Source organism: Callionymus lyra, chromosome 3, assembly GCF_982586985.1.
Source record: "Callionymus lyra chromosome 3, fCalLyr1.hap1.1, whole genome shotgun sequence".
In the NCBI taxonomy this organism is placed as follows: Eukaryota; Metazoa; Chordata; class Actinopteri; order Syngnathiformes; family Callionymidae; genus Callionymus; species Callionymus lyra.
This window is the reverse complement of record NC_141820.1, coordinates 35,654,523-35,674,173: the sequence shown is the minus strand read 5'-3', so window position 1 is coordinate 35,674,173 and position 19,651 is coordinate 35,654,523. Positions and strand designations below refer to the sequence as shown.

The 19,651-nt window shown below is 38.2% G+C and overlaps 1 protein-coding gene across 8 annotated transcripts in view; it reads right to left on the bottom strand.

Annotated features, from left to right (window-relative positions):
* LOC148084607 (sodium bicarbonate cotransporter 3-like) overlaps positions 1 to 19,651 on the bottom strand; it is a 32,288-nt gene that overhangs the window by 9,065 nt on the left and 3,572 nt on the right. For 2 of the 8 annotated variants that reach the window (XM_087787714.1, XM_087787719.1), the window contains exons 1-13: positions 17,990 to 18,300; positions 11,598 to 11,679; positions 10,194 to 10,343; positions 9,095 to 9,233; positions 8,695 to 8,855; positions 7,226 to 7,414; positions 6,167 to 6,523; positions 3,345 to 3,424; positions 2,325 to 2,482; positions 2,111 to 2,198; positions 1,057 to 1,203; positions 857 to 963; positions 371 to 545 (exon numbers count right to left, since the gene is read on the bottom strand). In XM_087787714.1, coding sequence (XP_087643840.1) covers positions 371 to 545; positions 857 to 963; positions 1,057 to 1,203; positions 2,111 to 2,198; positions 2,325 to 2,482; positions 3,345 to 3,424; positions 6,167 to 6,523; positions 7,226 to 7,414; positions 8,695 to 8,855; positions 9,095 to 9,233; positions 10,194 to 10,343; positions 11,598 to 11,679; positions 17,990 to 18,025 — 1,869 coding nt within the window. In that variant the 5' untranslated portion in view covers positions 18,026 to 18,300. Of the gene's footprint in view, positions 1 to 370; positions 546 to 856; positions 964 to 1,056; positions 1,204 to 2,110; positions 2,199 to 2,324; positions 2,483 to 3,308; positions 3,425 to 6,166; positions 6,524 to 7,225; positions 7,415 to 8,694; positions 8,856 to 9,094; positions 9,234 to 10,193; positions 10,344 to 11,597; positions 11,680 to 17,989; positions 18,301 to 19,651 lie in introns of those variants that run through there. The other 6 variants (XM_087787713.1, XM_087787712.1, XM_087787715.1 and 3 more) reach the window with 6 other exon arrangements.

The window sequence follows — 19,651 nt, the reverse complement described above, 5'->3', positions numbered from 1 at the left end:
ACAGGCAGCACGCAGCTAACTAAGAACAGAACATACAGATTCATGAAAAATAAGGGAAGAAGTGTCAGTGAGGTGCTAGTAGAGGCACAGCCGTCCCTCTGATTGGCAAGTGACCTAAACTACATCATTGTGCATCAAACAATAGAGTATCAGGATGAAGTGAACATGGAACAGTACTTCCCCAGCAGGCCATTTGTCAGTAACGTTAAAAAAAATTACTACTGAAAGAAAAACATTGAGGCCACTACTTCTTACTTCATGGTCATAGTCCATCATGTATAATTCTACACATTTAGTAACAACAGTAAAGTAACAACGGGGTATTTACCAGACATTCAAACTTAAGGATTTATTTGATGTTTAAACTCACTATGTTGCCTTTGGTTGCCTCCCCAAGAAGACCTCCAAATGTGATGACAGGAGACATACAGGCGCAGTAAAGGAAGAGGACGGAAGCTAAACACTGCAGACTGAAGGAGTCTCTGATGTCACTCCAGTAAAATGGTGCTTTGCGTTTGATGTCCTGTACCAACCCTCCAAATATCCTGTTAATAGAGACACAGAAATAATCTTAAATTTGCATAATATGATTTCTTTCCATCTATTATACAGCAGTGGAATTGAACTAACACGTTCTGTGGTTAGTTCTGTTCAGTTTTTACTCAAAATATAATCCAATTAAAATGTTTATTTACTAACTTACTTATTACCAGTTTAGTAAAAAGCAAAACAAATATTTTTTTAAACACGAATAAAAAGAGTATTAAAAGTTAAATAAAAGGTTTAGCATACATGTATAGTTTTACCTCTGATGACAAAGACAATATTCAAGAACAGAAGTATTTGTTCAACTTGCCTTCCAGTCCTCTGGAGCTCTGGCCCAGACTGATGTTCCTCATCTTTTTCAGACTCTCCTCCGAGGGAAGTGTTGCCGTTGGGCTGAGATGGCCTTTTTCGTTTTAGCTGCGAGTCAGATTTGGGTTTAGCAAAAAAAGAGTCAATACATTATTGAGGAACATGTTGTTAAGTATGAAATATTTTTTCAGTGATGCTAACCTGCGATGGAACATTCTTGGGTGGTTCAATGCGGATGGTGGGGTCCCACTCTCCAGGAGGAAGGACAGTCACCTGATCAAGGAACTCGTCTATTCCAGATAGAAGATCCGTTCTGTCTTTAGCCTTGTATGCCACGTCATGAAATATCTGTGGAAATTTTTGTAAGGTTTCAGTAAAACAACAACATTTTAACCTACGTTAAAACTGTCCTATGAAAGTAAGATAATATCACAGGCAAACTATGGAACTTTGAAATTAACATGATTATTAGCTGTTCAACACATACAGGATGTGTGTTAACTACATTAATGACAATTGCTCAAGGTATTGCTGTATGTTCTAATTAACTTAGTTATATTGGTATAGGTCCCATATTGAGCAAAACTTTTTTTTTTTAATCTGGTACAGCAGTAATTTTTACTTCCATTATAATGTCCTGTAACGACTGTTACGCTGCTGTCTTAATGGGTGTTTGCTAAAAGAAACAAGATATAATTGCTTGTTGTGTCAATTTCTAGATTAGATTTCATCTAATAACAGGCAACTTCATAAAGTCTTCCAGTACTTCATGCTAGTTTTGTTGTGTGAGCACTCGCAGCCTCTCTAGGGCGGACGTCTGTCCAAAGTCACGTAGTAAGGAGCTTTGTTAAAATTAGATTTTTACCAACGGTTCAAAATTAACCCAATTAAAGAAAATGTATATATTCTGGAACCCAAATGAAAGGGCAATGTTCAAATATTTTTTGTACTGAAAAGCCACCATGACAACTGAATGTTTAATTTTCTTTGTATGCATTGTTTTATAAAGGCATGGGGAATTACTTCCTTGGCAGAAGTATGTCAAAGAGATGTGATATTTGATCACAGGATGCAGGTGGAGCCTGATTGTCTCATGTCAAGTCTTGTAAGGACAATTCAAAACATTTCAAGAAGAGCTAAAATCACTGCACTTAATGAGAGTTTTGCTATACTCCTCCTATACAATACTTAATCAACAAATGATGGGACTTCACATGTAAATGTCTGCAAGTATGTGCTTTAGATGTCTAATCACCTCATCTGTCATCAGAGTGGCCATTGATCTACCAATCTCATGGTACTGAGGGCCCTTGCCATGAGGACCAAGAAGAAGAAAAAGAAACCTGCAAAGGAACACAGTCATAATCAAATAGTATGGTTGTTAAAACTTTGATACTCTCACAATAGTTGTAGTCACACAGCAATTCAATTTAGTCTATCTCACATGATTAAATCAAAATTGACCATACCTCGTGGGAACAGGCACCTCAGTGAGACCTGTGATGAGAACAGCCGGGGACAGTCGGACAAAAGCAATAATGGGCTTCTCCAGGAAGTCCACTTCTCCCACCAGAACATTAGAAGCCTCTGCACCTGGAGGAATCTTCCTCATGAAATTCATATCCACCTAAGGAGGAAAAGAGTAGGACATTTAAATACACAGGCAAGTGAGTAACCATTAGCTTGGCTGATATTAAACATATGTTGAATAGTGAAGCTGTATTTCATTGAAAACAGATTATTCATAATTTAAATTACAGTATTTTATTTTTTTGGAAATGTTTTGGGATTAATACATCTAAACTTTTGAGAGAAAAAAAAAATGATAGTCAAATTATTATCCATTCTGAGCGTTTAATATTCAATTTGAAATAAACACAGTTTAGGAACGTTTATGATGTCAATGGAAATCCTTATCCAAGCAAAAATGTTTGCAGTCCAATGGAATGAATAAATAAATAAACAGAGCAGTAAGGTGGGTAACAGAACAAACATGACTACAAAGTACTGAGCAAAGACTGTCTTATCGTGAGCCAAACACAGATGCGAGTGTTTATCTTCATGAAGAAGTGCCTTTCATTCCTCTTCTGTATACGTCTACTTACAGCAACAGGCCACCCTATTATTCTTCAGACTGACTGGAGTCTTGTGTGGCAACAGCGACTGACGATAGTCAGCTGAATGGAATAGACAAAACAGAAGAGACGAATGGAGGCAAATGAAAGCCATAACCTTTCATGAACTAAACATTAACTTGGATGATCACATCTTCTCCACGGCTGAAGATAGTTTGTTACTGGAACAAGAATGGACTGATGGAAGTATGACCGTGCCTCCGTTAAAAAAAAAAGAAAGAAAAAAATAACTTCATGTCCAGATAGTTATCAGGATGAAGTCATGGCATTTTCCACCACCAAGGACAAGTTCTGTGCTCAGTACTGCAGCTAGGTTACCTTGCTGAAGTCGACACTGCTGCTTTCTCTACTGACCCCAACTTTGGATGGTCTTCTCTCCACTCCCTTGTTACCATCCAGGTTGTTTGGCACAGAGTTTTGAAAAGACAATGGTCCTAGAAACGAAACGCAAATTAGTAATATGCAGTGTTTGTGGAAAAAGGTCCTTTATTCTGTTATTTATAAACAAAACTCATTTTCACTTTATACATCAACAAATTGTTAGTAATGTACCCCCTGTTAATATGCAGTTTAAATAAATTATTCAATCTGGACACAAAGGCAAAGTATACGCACTGACAGTAGAGGTATGGACTTATCTGTGACATCACCAGTCTGTTACTGATCCACTGTTGTCAAGTCAATTTGTGGTTGTTGTCATCTTGGAATAATGGAAGTATTCTGGTCTAGCTTGCTAGCCTCAAGTGGACACTGAATGAACTGCAGGTTTTTGCAATTCTGTATATATTATACTTTTTTAAAGCAGATGTTGACTGATGGGTATAACAATGAAAATGCCCCAATTTTAAATTATACAACTAAAATAGGTGAATATTAGGGTTATAAGTAAATTTAGCTAGAAACTTCATGATGTTTTTGTAAGAAAAGCAATTACATTGATACATTTACCACCAACAAGTTTCAATGTTCTACATCTAAGATCAGTTTAACACATGGTGCAAACGGTATCTTAGCGAAATCAAATGCGACAAACTACAGGGAAAATATTAATGTGAGATTTTGCTTTTAGGTGCTTTTTAAAGAAATATTGTAACAAAACAGTCCAACCAACTGTCAAGTTTACTAAAGGCAGGGAGTCAATCTACATCTAAAATGTTGTATTCCCATGGAACCATGTGGTGTATAGCAACCCTGTGTCACCTCAGGTCAGGCATAAATCTCATTTACTATGCAGGGACTTACTTTTAAATTTTTAGGTAAGACTCTGATTGCAACCAAAGGATTACTTCAACAGCAAGTATTATTTGCTCTAGTGGTGCTTGTGTCTTTGGGATAAAGGTTAAGCAAGTGGTATCAACTGACCGTAGGAATCTCATAGGATTTCTATACACAACTAAAAGAACATGACAGTCTGTCCATGTGATTCGAGCCATGCTAGTTCCAGGAACCTCTAGCACTTGTGTAGACATGAGAGCAGGGAATGAAATGAGGGAGTAATGCGTCAAAAATAAGTAAAGCTGTGCTATTCTCTTAAAAGCGACTCTTCAGTTTCATCTTAAATACCTGTACACACTGATATCCACTTCCTAAGGGTCACCCACAAGGAAACCCCAAGTGAAAATGTGTCAACACTTACATGATTTGTAGACTGAAGCAAATAAGTATAGTGCATGCTGGCTGGTGAACAGGAGCCTGATTGCTCACATACCCAACAAAGCCTCCAAGAATAAGCGAGGGATTAGATTAGTTTGTATCTGCCAACACTCTTTCATTCAGGCAGGCTAAGCTCTGGAATGCTCACCCATGCTGGCCTTTTGCAGTGGCGTCGGAGCATATTTAGATGCAGGAATAAAGTAAACAGATGTAACTGTATACACATTAGGCCGGGCTGGTAACTCGTCAACATCAAAGTATAGAAATATAACGTTTTCTTAAGTTGCAGCATAATAAAGGTCTAGATAATGATACACTCAAGGATATTCTAGACCAAGTTCTAACTTTTGTTACCGATATTATGCATTCCATATGATATGGTGGTGCAGATGCCCTGTACAGCGGGGGACTACCTTCAGTTTGAAATTCAGCTTAATCATATTTTTATCTTTTAAAACTCCTCCACAGACATTCAATGATGATGATGAATAAACTTGAATGTAAAGTTCTAAATTGCCTGGCTCCCTCTGCAGCTTTAACTAAAACATAAACATATTTTCATAAAAAAGTGCAAGTAGGAATGTAACGCTAGATTATAGGATTACTGCTTTTGCACCTGTAACACATCTCATATACTGTGCTTCAATGATCCGCTGGATTACAACACAATCCCTTTAAATCAACTCAGTAACAAAGAATGTTTATTAATCACTGTAAAGACTAAAATCCCCCCAAACCACATCAGTGAAGCCACTCCAATTTACTCGAGGGAACTGCGTTATATTTTCCTGGAAGGGTCTTCATAGAAGGGGTCCACTAAAATAAGACCAACCTTTCACATAACCTTTCATGCTGGACTCCAACCAAGTGAATGCCTCTTCAGTGACCTATAGCTTATTATGGAAGTATTGGGAAAACAGGCCACCAGCCACGCAAAGTTTAATATAATACCTTCAAAAAAGATCCCAAGAACTACTGAGAAGCATCCCTGAAGCTCCTGCTGAAGCTTGCAATGTCACGATTTCCCTTCAGTATTTAAGGTATTGAGTGAGTTTCTTGACAGTTTCAGTATTACATCCTGCGCTGGTAAACCTATTACAGAAACTCTTTATAAAGCATCACAATAGACACGGACAAAGAAGAAACAAGAACAAAAAAGGTCATGACACTCAGTGCAGTGTGGTAACACAAAACCAATGGCAGCTGTAGAAGCCAAAGTGGGATGTGATAAATGAAGTAAGGCAGGGGTGCCGAGGAATGACTTAAAATCTAGAGTCAGATAGTAAATGTTGAGTGAGTAAGGGAAATGGAGTGAGAGTTAAAGAGACAGGGTGAAGCAGTAGAAAAGAGGGGTGTCACATGAGCAAATAAAGTAAGAGTGTATCTTAGCGAGACAGCTTTGCTGTGGGTTATTGATGAGATGGCCGCAGAGTTGAAGATAACAGGAAGCAGAGCTTTCATGCTTGTGCTAGTGTTCTCTGTTCAAGCCGTGACTCACACTGGCAGGCTACACAGATATTTGCCTTCTAAGGGCAGCTGCTCAAGTCCCTGGGATGCCGAGGATGCTTGTCGGCTGAGCTCCTCTGACGAGACCACTTCTTCCGCCTTTTGCGGCTCATCATCTTCAGGAGGTGATACAACCACTTCAGGTATCCCGTGGACTGCTCCAATGGTGGTACTTGGAGTTGAGCGTCTGAATATGGTTGGTGTGTTTTGTGGTGTGCTGAGTGTTGAGGGACCAGCAGAGGGTCCCATGTTGGAGGGAAGAAGGTGGTTGAGGAGGATGGAAACTCTGGACTCGCGTCTCTCTGACAGGTCGGGGCCAGAGGAGGCTGCTCCTGGCTTGTGGAGAGAGTGACGGGAAGAGGACAGGCCCTCTCCTAACAAAGAGGAAAGTTGGATGAGGAGAAGAGGAGGGGAGACGTGCAGAAGGGAAGGAAGGAAAAGGAGAAATAAAGCAGAAGGGAAGAAACATACGTGGTAGGATAACATTACAAGGATGGACTCTGGAGCCAAACAAGGTGAAAGCGACAATGAGACAGAAGTGTCATTTGGGATTCATGCTAAGACCAGAGAGACGAGAATCAAAATGTTTGGTTAAGGGGGGGGCAACAGAATTTCAAATCCCACATACCAATACAAATCACCCAAAACTTACACTTTTGACATGCAGGGCAGGGTAAGTGAGATGTCAGTGCACACAAATCTTGTGCTTAACCACAACACAGAAACACAAATCATTAAAATATAGCCTTATAAGTCACACCTCAAAATAGCGCCAGGATTTGGTTTACATTTACCCCCAAACCAGCAAAAAGTGCCATCTTAAAGAACTGTGACCATGCAGTTAAAAAACACCAAAGCTCAAAAAACTAGGTTAGAAGAAAAGCTAGCACCCATATTTCTGTTTCCCATGACCCTACTTTGATCAGGATAAGCTGTGAGAGATTAATACATATTTCAGTGGAGGTCATTTTACGCAAATACTTACTGGTAATCTTGTTTACCTCAAGGTTGTAGAATTTTTAAAAAGGGAGAAAAAAATAGGGGAAATAGAAATGCGAGTGCGGATAAGATCTCACCATTTCTTTCAAGCAAGAGTGGGTCAGAATGTTTCTTGCCTATGTCAGCAATCGATCGCACCAAAGGGATGCGATTGCTGAGCTTTCTCTCATTCTGATGGTGGTGTTTCTTCAGCATGGCTTCTCGCACCTTCTCGCGCAGGTCCTCCTTCAGCTGACCTGTCGCCACCATGCTGTCGATCACCATATCTAAGGAACATACAAACCCATGTTAAAAATGTGTACCATTAGTGACTTCACATTAATACTAGGGCTAGGTAAAAAAAAAGGGAATTTTTTAATAAATTTTGGATAGATTTCATTAAAATTTAACAATATCGATTATGAGAGCATGAGATCAATTATTTCACAGCTTTGGGTTTAGGTCAGGTTGCAGCTTATGAGCCTGCCTAGACTTACATGCACCATTACACGGTATCACTGCGCTTATGTTTGCTTCAGACAGCTGAGACTAAACATGTGAAACTTAAAGAATCAGTGACTTAAACAGCTTATTGGACATAGACCATCGGAATATCATAAAGCTTTTTCAGGTTCTCAAACTATACTTGTCCTGATGCAATGTAAACATCTTACAGTTATTCACTGGATAAATGAATGTGTGAAATGTGATGTTTTATTAGAAATGTATTCAGTAGAGAAAGGGTTGTAATCTGTGGCTCATGGACATCACTTTCACTTTTTACAATCAAGAATCTCACAAAGCGAGAGCAAAGTTACAGGACTTGACGAAAGTTGTCAGTCAGCAGCCACTCATTTCTTTCAACCCATTTGCCAAAACAAGATATTGTAAGTACTTTTTATCTCGTCTCAGTTGTTTTCAGCGCCCGTTTTTTGAAGATCGCAGAACTTCCAAACAAGTGCTAACCTGTCTGTCTTTGCCATATGCTTATTAGCTAAGTTGTTAGCATCAGGTCATTTTCTAAATGTGTTATGTGTGTGTGTATAAGGAGGTGGTATTTATTATTGTTTTGCTGCAGATTGTTTTGTATTGCAATTCACAGGATTCCTACATAAACTTCACGGAAATAAATGTCATATAGCGACGCACCAGCGGCTCCTATCTGACGTCGCTCAGTTTCGTGGGAATCTGATGCATGTCCCGCGAAACTTAGCGTTATTAGTGATATTTTTCTCCGATCATGTCGGCACCGAAGCGCAGAAATAGACAAAAAGGGAAATCGCATTGTTTTCCTTATCTAAACCCTCAAACCTCCTTTAGAGTACCGGCTGCGTTGTGCACAGGTCCCCCTACACTGTGAAAACATCCAGCCAAGAACCCTGAAGTGTTTTTTAGAAAAAAAACTGAAGTACAGTTAAGCCATTTTTATTAGTCAATGGCAGATTCTAAAGAACAAGTTCAGAACCTTTTGAATCGATTTTGGAAACTCGCAATGATACCCAGCACTCAAAACAATTACGATTTACAATGCATTCAAGCGACTGGACTTCTATCTAAAACATCTTACCTGCTATTTCTTCTATACTGTGGGCCCTCATATCAAGCATAACTGTGCCATTGAGAATGCAGCTTCGGAGTTCAAATAAACTGTGTAAAGACAAGGTGGCCACGTATGGTTTACTCCACCTCTCCCCTCCATCTTCCACATCTTCTTCAAACTTCAGCCATCTGTAATTGGAAGGGGATGCAAACATACATAATTAAATCTAACTTTTGACAAGACAGCTAGGAATAATGGTTCATGGATAAGAAACAGTAATGTACAAAATGAAATTTATATTTTAATTTCAGCATTTGTCCTAACATACTTTATTCAACGACTTATTGTATTTGCCAATTAAAATTCTATTCCTTTTAGTTTAAGCTGGGTTTCTTTACAAAACCACACTTCTCTGTTGAGTTCTAACCTGGCAGTTTCTCGCCACTCGGTTGCACTTCCATCTCTGAACGACAACTCATCCATCTCAGTGAAGAGGTCATGAGGAACATGCTCCAAATCATCGTCTTCTGTCCCCAAGATAAATTGGACTCTCTGTGAGGGGGTGTCTGTACAGAGTAGAAAAAGGTGATTACTCATAAATGCTTGATTATGCAATTGAAAAACAATGACAAACTGTATATCAAAAATATCTGGGGATTTTTTAGAGAGAAACATATGCCTGAATAAAGGGAAATCTAATAAGACCTCAAAGCGAACAAATTACCTTCCAAGGAACTTCTATGCAAGTGAATACCTTTTTGGAATTTGGATTTATATCTGATCCAGAAAAAATAAAATAAAAACGAAGAAGTAGAGTAAACATAAGTAAACATAATGCATTGAATAGTTTTGTTTCGGTTGTAGTCAGACCTAAAGAGGCAAAATCTTCGGTTTTTCAAAAGGATGCCAATATTTAAACAAAATAGCAATGAGAGAATCTGGGAGACTTTAATAGTATAGTTTTAAAGACTATCTCCTCACTTTGCTTGAATTAAACATTGGCCTCCCTTGTTGAAATTGGTCAGAGATGAAGACCTGCTGTTATGTGAGCAATGCAAAAAACGTTAAAATATCATATTCAATCACCTATGAAAGCAGCTTACAGTCTTCAAGGTGTCTTAACTTTCGCTGTTGCGAGTCAGCTGGACTCTTAAATACATTAAAATAAAAATGTTTTAACAATAGTAATGAAATCTTATTAAACGAATTAAACGACCATGCAGGATGAAAGGAAAACAACACTGAACAACAAGGTGTTCCGGAATCAGCATTAACCCTACAATGTACAGGTATGGTTGGTCACTTAAACAGCAAAAACATTACAACCCAATATGGGGTAAATGTTTTGCCAGCCTCCAAAGCTTTTATGGTCACATGATAGGCACATTTATTAAAAGGCCTATTAGGGCAATATAAGCCCATGTATTAGCCATAAGCACTCTCAGATCGGAATGTCTCTGTATATGTAACAAAATGGCAAAATTAAACCGAAAAGTATAAGTAAAAGCACAAAAGCGGCTCCAAACCATATGATGGTGACTCTCTGCCATCTTCCTTCCCCTCTTCTGAATCTTTGTCTTTCTTCTTTCTGTGGTGCCTGTGACCTCTGTGTCGATGCCTCCGCTTGCCCTCCCTTCCAAACGGTACATGGACACCTACATACACTGCTCTGTGGCCTGAAAGCACAAATATAAACCATGTTACACAGAAGTATCTTTTGTCACAAAGAAAATGGTTAAAAGCACACAATTTTCACTTGTTGAATGCATTTCAGAAAATAAACTCCCTAAAATGTTAATTATTCAATTAACCTTTCTTTGGGTTTATTATTGAAAAGTTACAATTATAGTGAAGTGATACTATTCTTATGGGCTGAAACTATTTGATTATATGGTTGTTTTAGGCAGATAATCCAGTCATATATTCAAGCAAGCGTTTCACAAATGAACTGATTATTTGGTACTTAGGAGTAGAAAGATAGTGGAATAAGGGATTTGTGCAAAAACAACATACGTGAAGAATTTTTTTAGGAAATTGTTTATACCCGAGGAAACAAAACAAACCATTGAAGGACATATGTTGTATTGAATTATGTATTTTAAAGTTTCTAGCAAAGAGCAAAGACACACTTGCAGATGTCTTAACAATACCAACATATACAATAGTCTCCCTCAGGGTTATGCTGGGTACTGCTATGGATCAACACAGGAATACTGTTGTGAGACTCGGATGGCCTATTTCTGTCTTACATTTGATGCCAATTTTCATTTTTCACAGATGAGTCATTTTCTTTGATTTAAGCAGGACGCCAGTAGGAAAGAGACTAGAAGGAATTGCAGGGGGTATACATAAGTGATATAAACACACCAGGGGGAAACTGGTAGAAGAGAAAAAACAAAGAAACAGACAGAAAAATGTCAAATAGACAAAAATCTCTGTTAAACACTGTAATGAAACCATAATGTGAACAAATTCTTCGATTAATAAAGTTCATGTTCATTCTTTATTTTAAAGCATGCAATGTTCGTGGCTTTAAGCAATATGGTAAAGACAGTAAAATATAAATAATAATAATTTCAGATTAATTGATTTGTTTTACCTATAGGTAAGATGCAAACATTGCTCTCCTTGAGTATAATATTTCCCTCTGACTAATCCAGAAAACAAAATAAAGCCACATATAAAGCAGGAACGATTCTGGGCAGTTACACATAGTGAAACACAAAAGTTTCATCATTTGATTTATTGCCCTTTATCCTGATAGAAAAGTGCTATTAGCACTCAGGTTTTGCTTCATTCGGTAATTAAATGGCTAAAGTAGCTTTAAGTTAAACCAGAAAATGGGTAAATTAAAAAATAATAAAACAAATAATAAATTCTTAATAGACCAAACAGAAGCTTCAACCTTCTCATTGCTTCTTTAAACTTACTTTCTTGGTCATCCCTCTCATTGTTGGTCTGTGTGGTGAAGCTGCTTTTTCCATGGTCAACTATTGCTTCTTCATCTAGACCCTGAGAACAATAGAGCAGAAAGAAATGAATGAGGTAGATTATTAGGTAAATTTACATGACATAGTTTAGAAAAAGTGGTCTTTCCCACACATATGCAGTACTGAGCAAAAGTTTTAGGTAGGTGTGAAAAAATGCTGTAAACTAAGAATGCTATTAAAAATATAAATAAAAAGTGTTTATTTTTATCAAATTACAAAATATAAAGTGAGCAAAAAAAAAAAAGAGAAATCTAAATCAATTCAATATTTGTTGTTACTATCCTTTGCCTTCAAACCAGCATCAATTCTTACAGGTACTTTTGCACAAAGTCATGGGTTTGTAGGATTCTAGTGTATGATCAACCAGTTATACCAAACAGGTGCTAATCATCAATTTACAAGTAGGTATAAACACAGTCATTAAGTGAGAAAGATACAGATGTGTAGGAGCTTAAAACTGGGTGAAGAACGGCCAAACTCTGCTGCCAAGCTGTGGTTGTGGAAGACCGTTTCATGTCACAGGTCATACCATGGCAAGACTGAGCACAGCAACATGACACAAGGTAGTTCTACTGCATCAGCAAGGTTTCTCCCAGACAAAGATTTCAAACCGGCCTCGGGTTTCAAGATGTTCAAGCTCTTTTGAAGAAGCACAAAGAGAGCTGGAGAGCGGAACAATAATGAGTGTCTACAGGCAACAGTGAAACATGGTGGAGGTTCCTTGCAAGTTTGGGACTGCATTTCTGCAAATGGAGTTGTAGATTTGGTCAGAATGAATGGTTTCCTCAATGATGAAAAATACAGGCAGATACTTATCCATCATGCAATACCATCAGGTAGGCGTATGATTGGCCCAAAAGGTATTCTTCTCCAGCAGGACAACCCCAAGCATACAGCCAATGTAATTGAGAAATATCTTCAGCTTAAAGAAGAAGTCCTGGAAGTGATTGTATGACCTCCACAGAACCATGATCTCAACATCATGGAGTCGGTCTGGGATTACATGAAGAGACAGAAGGATTTGAGAAACATCAAAAACTGTGTGCAAGTGTATCTAGAAGAATTGATGCTGTTTTGAAGGCAAAGGGTGGTCACACCAAATATTGATTTGGTTTTCATTTATTTTCTGTTCATTCACTGCATTTTGGTAATTGATGAAAATAAACTATTAACACTTCCATCTTTGAAAGAATTCTTAGTTTACAGAATTTTTTCTGCCTAAAACTTTTGCACAGTACTGTATGTCTCTCAGTTGGTAATATATTTTACCGCACAACATATGATTAGCTTAGTATCAAAAGTATATCATTTACATACATTTGAAAATAAAAAACTCAAGTTGACTATTATAACCGCAGTTCTAAAAATATGTGCGACTCCCTCTACAGGCTATTGCTATGAGTTACCAACCCAAGTATCACCACCCAGAAGGTGTCAGTCTCCCCCCTCAAAATGCCAGTATTTTCGGACTCAGCCTTTTTCCCTTTACCATTTATTTGACAGCAAACTTGGCTGAGGGTTGCAGGACCCTGCCGCCTTGTGCACCACCTTTACCTTTAATGTATCACACTATTAATCTATCTGTGCGCCTAAAATGCTTCACCACCTTCAGATAACGGGTAAGAGCAAACATCAGGCACAGCAGAGAAGTTTTGCAAGCTCCAGGTCATCGAGAAGTTGCATTTAAAAAAGCCAGAAATGGCACTCCAGATATAAAGGAAATAACTTTCATAGAAAAAAGGATCCAGGCGCAGCACGATATTTAAATCATCTGTTTGATGCAGGGAGAAAAACTGTAGAAACTATTATCCCTGGACATCTGGAGTTATTAGACACTTGTCGTAACCCTTGTCGTAACACGCACCCCGGTGGAGTCTGCCTGCTCTTTGGTCCACAGTCCCTAGGTCTGTTGCACAAGTGTAAAGGGAAATTAGTCCCTGACCAGGTCCGCACCCATTTGGGAACATTGTGTAACACTGGGAACCTGCTGTTGTCCTCTCTGTTTGCATATGTGAATTTGCTGATGCTGTTTTAGTTAACCGTAACATAAGCAAGTGACAGTCTAGTGCCCTTTCACTTGCCAGAAGTTCCAGCAGGTGATAGGGCATCTTATCGTAGAGTAGAATGAATGTCTGTTTACATGCGAGAAACACTCAGGACACTGAATATTATCCTTGTTGGCAAAAAAGTCCCCCACTGGACATCAGAACCCTTTGCAAAGCAGAGCTGTCACCATTGCAGTGACACCCACTGCCTTGGAGAGTCTGCTCTGAAAAGCACCAGGTAAGGATGCAGCACTCCAACCCGGGTACAGCCTCTCAGAGTTGGATCGGTTATGACAAAATATACAATCAGCAGCGGCTCTAGAGTCTGGTAACCCATAGCTCTAATACAATCGTATGGCTATTGACAAAATAACTTAAGTGGTTATAAAAAAGAACGTGGAAAATGTCTAGAATCTTGACATTGTTATTATTTTCATCATATATATACCAAGGGTACCTTCGGTGTACTCTTAATTTGTATCATTGTATTGTTTGCTTTTTACTGCTATCTCTTGAAATTGATTTCTCAGTATACAACCGAAAAGTAAACTGGTAATTTGCTCAATAAAACATAATAGCAACATATTCAGCTTTTTAAAACTGAAAATCTTCTCTCCTATTATGGATGCCATAATTACATGATAGAATTTAAGTTTATTACACAGGATTTTATTTGTATTTTTTGTTTAGCCATTCTTTTTCATCATGTTTACTTTGTATCTATGTGAAAAGAATAACCAACAGATAGAAACCAGTAAATCACGTAACTCATATTTATACACTCACATTTAAAAAGAAATGCTACTTTTGTAATTATACACTAGTAGCAGAAGAATGGCCCCTTACAATTGTATATGGCAATGGGGACATTATAAACAGAAAGAGGAGCTAGGTACTGGCTAAAAAAGAAACAGTGCAACCCTAGCTTGAACTTCTCTTTTGTGTTGTGGTTTATAAATAAAATATCTGCCCTTGTAGTAATTCTGCTTTCCATTACACATACACACATTTCACTCTATTCTTACTGAGTAGAATGACCTTCAGCCAAGTCACAATTATTCCTAACTCATCCTTCCAAAAAATGTAACCGATAAATTAACCAACGTAGTTCTATCTCTAAGTGAATGTGAAATGTGAACTCCTGAACTTAACTCTTGGTATCATATACATCTCTTACTAGAAACTTAAAGACTAAATTTGGTCCAAACTTATTATTAGTGGTCCCTTGATTCACAACCTTTAAAAGCCAGGACATCTAAGACAGCCTTCAAATGTGTCTCCAGTTACAGCAACATGTGGGGTCAATACAGAACTAAGTGTGCAGCGAGTCTCACAGTGGGCGTTTAACCACAAGCCATTACAAGAATATGACACATTGCATGTAACTCACCCTGAGTAACACAAAAGCCACACAAAATCAAGAGCAAGTTAATGTAGAAAGAAATTGGTCTATACAGAAGAAAACGACATCTTATATTTAGCTCAGTTACAATAGAAACAACAAAATGATCTTTGAACATGTATTCCCAGCTATTATTTGCCAGTCTCTCCTGCTGTTTAGAAAAGCTACCAAGGTCCCCAGATGGAAAATCTACGGAAACTAAGTTAACTGTTCCCCCAACAATCCATGATACACTATGACCAAGAGGGAAACCCTATTTCAGGCCCTGAGTCACTCGAGGTTTATAAATATCTCCGGGTGACAGTGAGCTAATCCGTGACTTCTAGTTGATGAGAATTGGTTAATTTGAATATCAGGAAAGGATGTCAACACACCCTTTAAAATGCACATTGACACGACATTTAAGACAAAACCTGACACTGTCACTGTACACACTAAGTGTAAAAGCCGTGTTAACTGCTTATCAGTTTGATGATGGCCAGTCCAACATTTCAGACTCTTCCTATCTGGCAACCCGTTTGCCATCTTGGACATTCGTAGACATATTATCTGTGCATCTGGTCTTTCTTTGTATGTCTTTGTTCTGAAATCCTCCTGGGTTTATCTGGAAATCCTTCATGTCAGACGACCAGCTAAAATTCCACCCCACTGTAACCTGACTACCTTCTTAACCTGTTCCAAAATACATCAGTCAGTGTGTGTATTTCAAAGGGCGCATGTATGATATCCATCGTCAATGACAAGCTTTGAGAAGTGTCTGTAGAGGGGCTAATAATGAGCCTCCAAGAACTGAAGTCCATACTGAAGCCTAAGGGCAGGCAGTGGTGACTAATTTGCTGGGGACTTAAAATAGAACAGAATGTAAAATTGTGAGGACAAAATAAAAAAAATTGAAAAGGCAAAAACAATCAATGTTCTGTTGTTTTTATTATGTCTTTTAACAAGGCTCAAAACTCTTGCACACCTTATTACACTTGCTCCATGGGTCTTAATCCATATTAATCTTCTTAAGATGCCAATACACAAAATCTGCTTTCTTTACTGTTTAGCCAACTGGAATGTGCCAATATTGGTTGGCATGGGTTTCATGCATGTTCACTTAAAGTACATCATGTTTAACACACACAAATGTCTATATTAATGTGACACAGCCATCATAACTGAAGAAAAACAAAAAATGATGAATTATGCCATATTCATGGTATTGTCCAAAATAAACCCTTTGCGTGTTGACAGCATTCAAGGGGAGGGAAAACACAAAGTGTTCCAAGAGCAGGGAGAGGATGAAAGGATGAAAGAAGAATTGGTTAAATTAAGACAAGAAACCAGTTGAGGTGCTATTGTATCTAGACACATTACAATTCTTGTGTGGACAGGTTTTAATTATTATTTTATCATTTTATTATAAGAGTTTTTTTGTTCTCCTGGCACAAATGATATCATCTTATGTCTGGTGATGGTGAAAAAAAAACCTTAAATCTCTACAGCCAAACTAACTCATCTAGCTAAATGAAGCACAGACATTTTAAAATTACACAACAAAGGTTATTCTTATAATAGCCCAATCCTCAGGTATGCACAAATACCATTGACAGTTTAACTCAGTTGTGGTTAAAAACACACAGGATTTATCATTTTATAGTCGTATTACATACTCATTTATATTTGGGTCTATAAAAACATGTGTTTTAATTTTTGCTAACCTTGTGTATGTATTAATCATGACTCACATTTAGAGGTAAACCAATACAGACACAATCCAAGCACAATGATGGCATTTTATTCACTTGATGGTGATGAGCAACTTTACTTTTTTCAAAGAGAGCCCCATTTGATGAAGCGTTATCAAATGAAGGGGTTAAAATAGAAATATTAAATATAAAGGCTTATTTTTATTTTCGTACAGTATATCTTCATCTAGTACAACACAGAGTTTGGAACTGAACCGACTGACAGACAATGTAAAAAGTATTTAGTATTAGCACATTAAACAATTAAGTCGGATGAAATCGGCTCAAAAGCCACACAGCTCCAGTGCCATATTTTCGACAAACCAGATGTATAGAATTAAATTCCGGGAGTTAATAATTTAAACTACATGTCAACACTAAGAACAAATTTAACTCAAAGCAAAAATTATTTGGCAGATCGTTTAACATCGAGGCAACAAGGAAACTATTAAATGAAACTTGAAAGGCAAGTTTTGAGACTACAAGGTAATCACAAAAATATAATGCATTGATTTCTTTTATATCATATTTTTAAGATTACTATAGCAAGAACATCCAGTACAACCCTTGATTTTCACAATAATTAATCAAAGTCAAATGTAGTAACTTAACCGTGTGGATAAAATAGAGAGTCAGTGGAAAAACATATTTTTTTAACCTGCGACCTTGCACCAATGTCCACATGTATGCTGTTTTTCCCTACAGAGCATGAGGAAGAAAACCTAGAAATTCCTGTCCCGTTTGTTGTTGTAAAGACGTTTTCTGACTACACTGACGGCAAGGTTAAACAAATGAACAAAAACACCCCATTTCAATTCATTGAAGACAACCGACCTCCCCGTTAACAGCAGGTACCTTCTTTGTATTCTGCTGCTACATTTAGTCGCACGTCTCCCCCTGACATTCCCCTTGTCCCACTCCTCAAAGCAGCCATAACTCTCCCTGTTGGTAGGTACGCTCACGTTTCAAAATAGAAAAATAGAATACAATAATCATATTCAAAGAGACATGGTCATGGTGCACTTCCTCTCTTGCACCTGATCCCCCAACATCCTCAAACGCCGTCTATCACCATCACAGGAACAGATAGATGCAAATACACTGCACACACACAGGTTTCTGTCAAGCACAGCTACACACCAGAAACAAACCTACCGTACGCACTTGCGCCTCCTTGCTGGATTTGTCCATTTAAAGCTAAAAACGAAGCCTGAAGACGTTAGGCTTGCTTCTGTCTGCAAGTTGCCTCTCAATGAATGAATGCTAAGCGCTAACAGAGAGGCTGTCGCACTGGCTGTTGCCTCTTCCTCGGCTCATCTTTTTATACAGAGAGGGAGAGAGAGTGGGATGCCACAGAACACATAGTGTTCAGCTCTATCCTGACAGCCCGCTCTTTGCTCAGCAGCCAATCCCTCCATGCCTACATGAATTTTTCATTTGCCCAGCCAAGTGCTTGAAAACACTCGCAGAGGACACACACACACATTTGGAGGACATACAAATACTCACCCGCCGAGCTATTCAGGTCACAAATGAAAACCCATCCCCTGCACTGATAAAATAGAAACAAGCACACGTGCTGGTTTGGCAATCTCCCAATTGCATTCTTGGCACCTATTGAAAAGGCTACATCACAGGCTTTCGACGCAATTCCAGATGCCCTTTACCTTAATCTTTTGCATTTACAGTATTCACCCAGAGCTAACGGAGCCCCCTTTTAACATCATCTTCAATAATCATTTTCAGGCAATTATCTAGCATCAGAATTGTCGTCCTGATGTAGTGATGGACTTTAAAGTAAGGTTTTACTATAATTGTATATTCATGTATCCTATTCAATATTAAAAATAATAATAATAAAATAGCCTCCCCAAAACCATCAGCAAGCAGGAATCATTCAACTATCCCTAAAAAATAATAAATATACAGAACAATCCAATCCATCCATTTATAGCAGACCTTCCTCTCACCAGAAACCTCTTTCCCTGGAGTTCCCAGGCCAATAAGGATGCCTGTTTTTTCCATGTTTCCTGGGTTTTCCCTGGGGTCAACTCCAAATGGACATGGCAGAAACACCTCTCCAAAGAGACACCTTCAAACAGTTACTCGAACCACCTCAACTAGCTTCTCTCCGTGTGAGGGAGCAGCATATCGAGTCCCTCTAAATAACTGAAATCCTCGCATTATCTTTAAGGGTAAGTTCAGATACTCTTCTGAGAAAACTCTTTTTGGACCATTGTATCCACAATCATAATCTATCATTTACTACCCAAAGTTCGATATCGACTGTTTAATAGAGAGCTTACTTTTTTGGCTCAGCTCTCTCAGAACAGTGGCCTCATGACTGAAGATGTTGCGCCACATTCCAGTCAACCACATGCTCTGGTTTCAACTCACTTGTAAACCCAAGATTCTTGAACTCCTTCACGTTAGAAAGAATCCCCCTCGAACCTGAACGGAATATTCCATTCTTTTCTGACTAAAGACCATTGTTCCATTCAATGTAGAATGCAAATGCTCCGAAATCCCCCTTTAAAATGGGACATTTTTTAACCCAAAAGATAACTTGGTATCAAACAGGTCAGTGGGTCAGCATTATAGGAAAGCCATTGTCATCTGTTTCTCATTAATTAGCATCTAACGCGTATTTCTTGCAGCTCATTCGCTTAACCACACAAAAATAAACAACTACAATCACAACTGTCATTCTGAGATCCTAATTCTTATTTACAGGCATTACTTTAGTTAGTATGAGACCAATTTCTTAAATTTGGAAGATTGCATGTGTTTTTATTTTTTGATGACAATGATATTTCA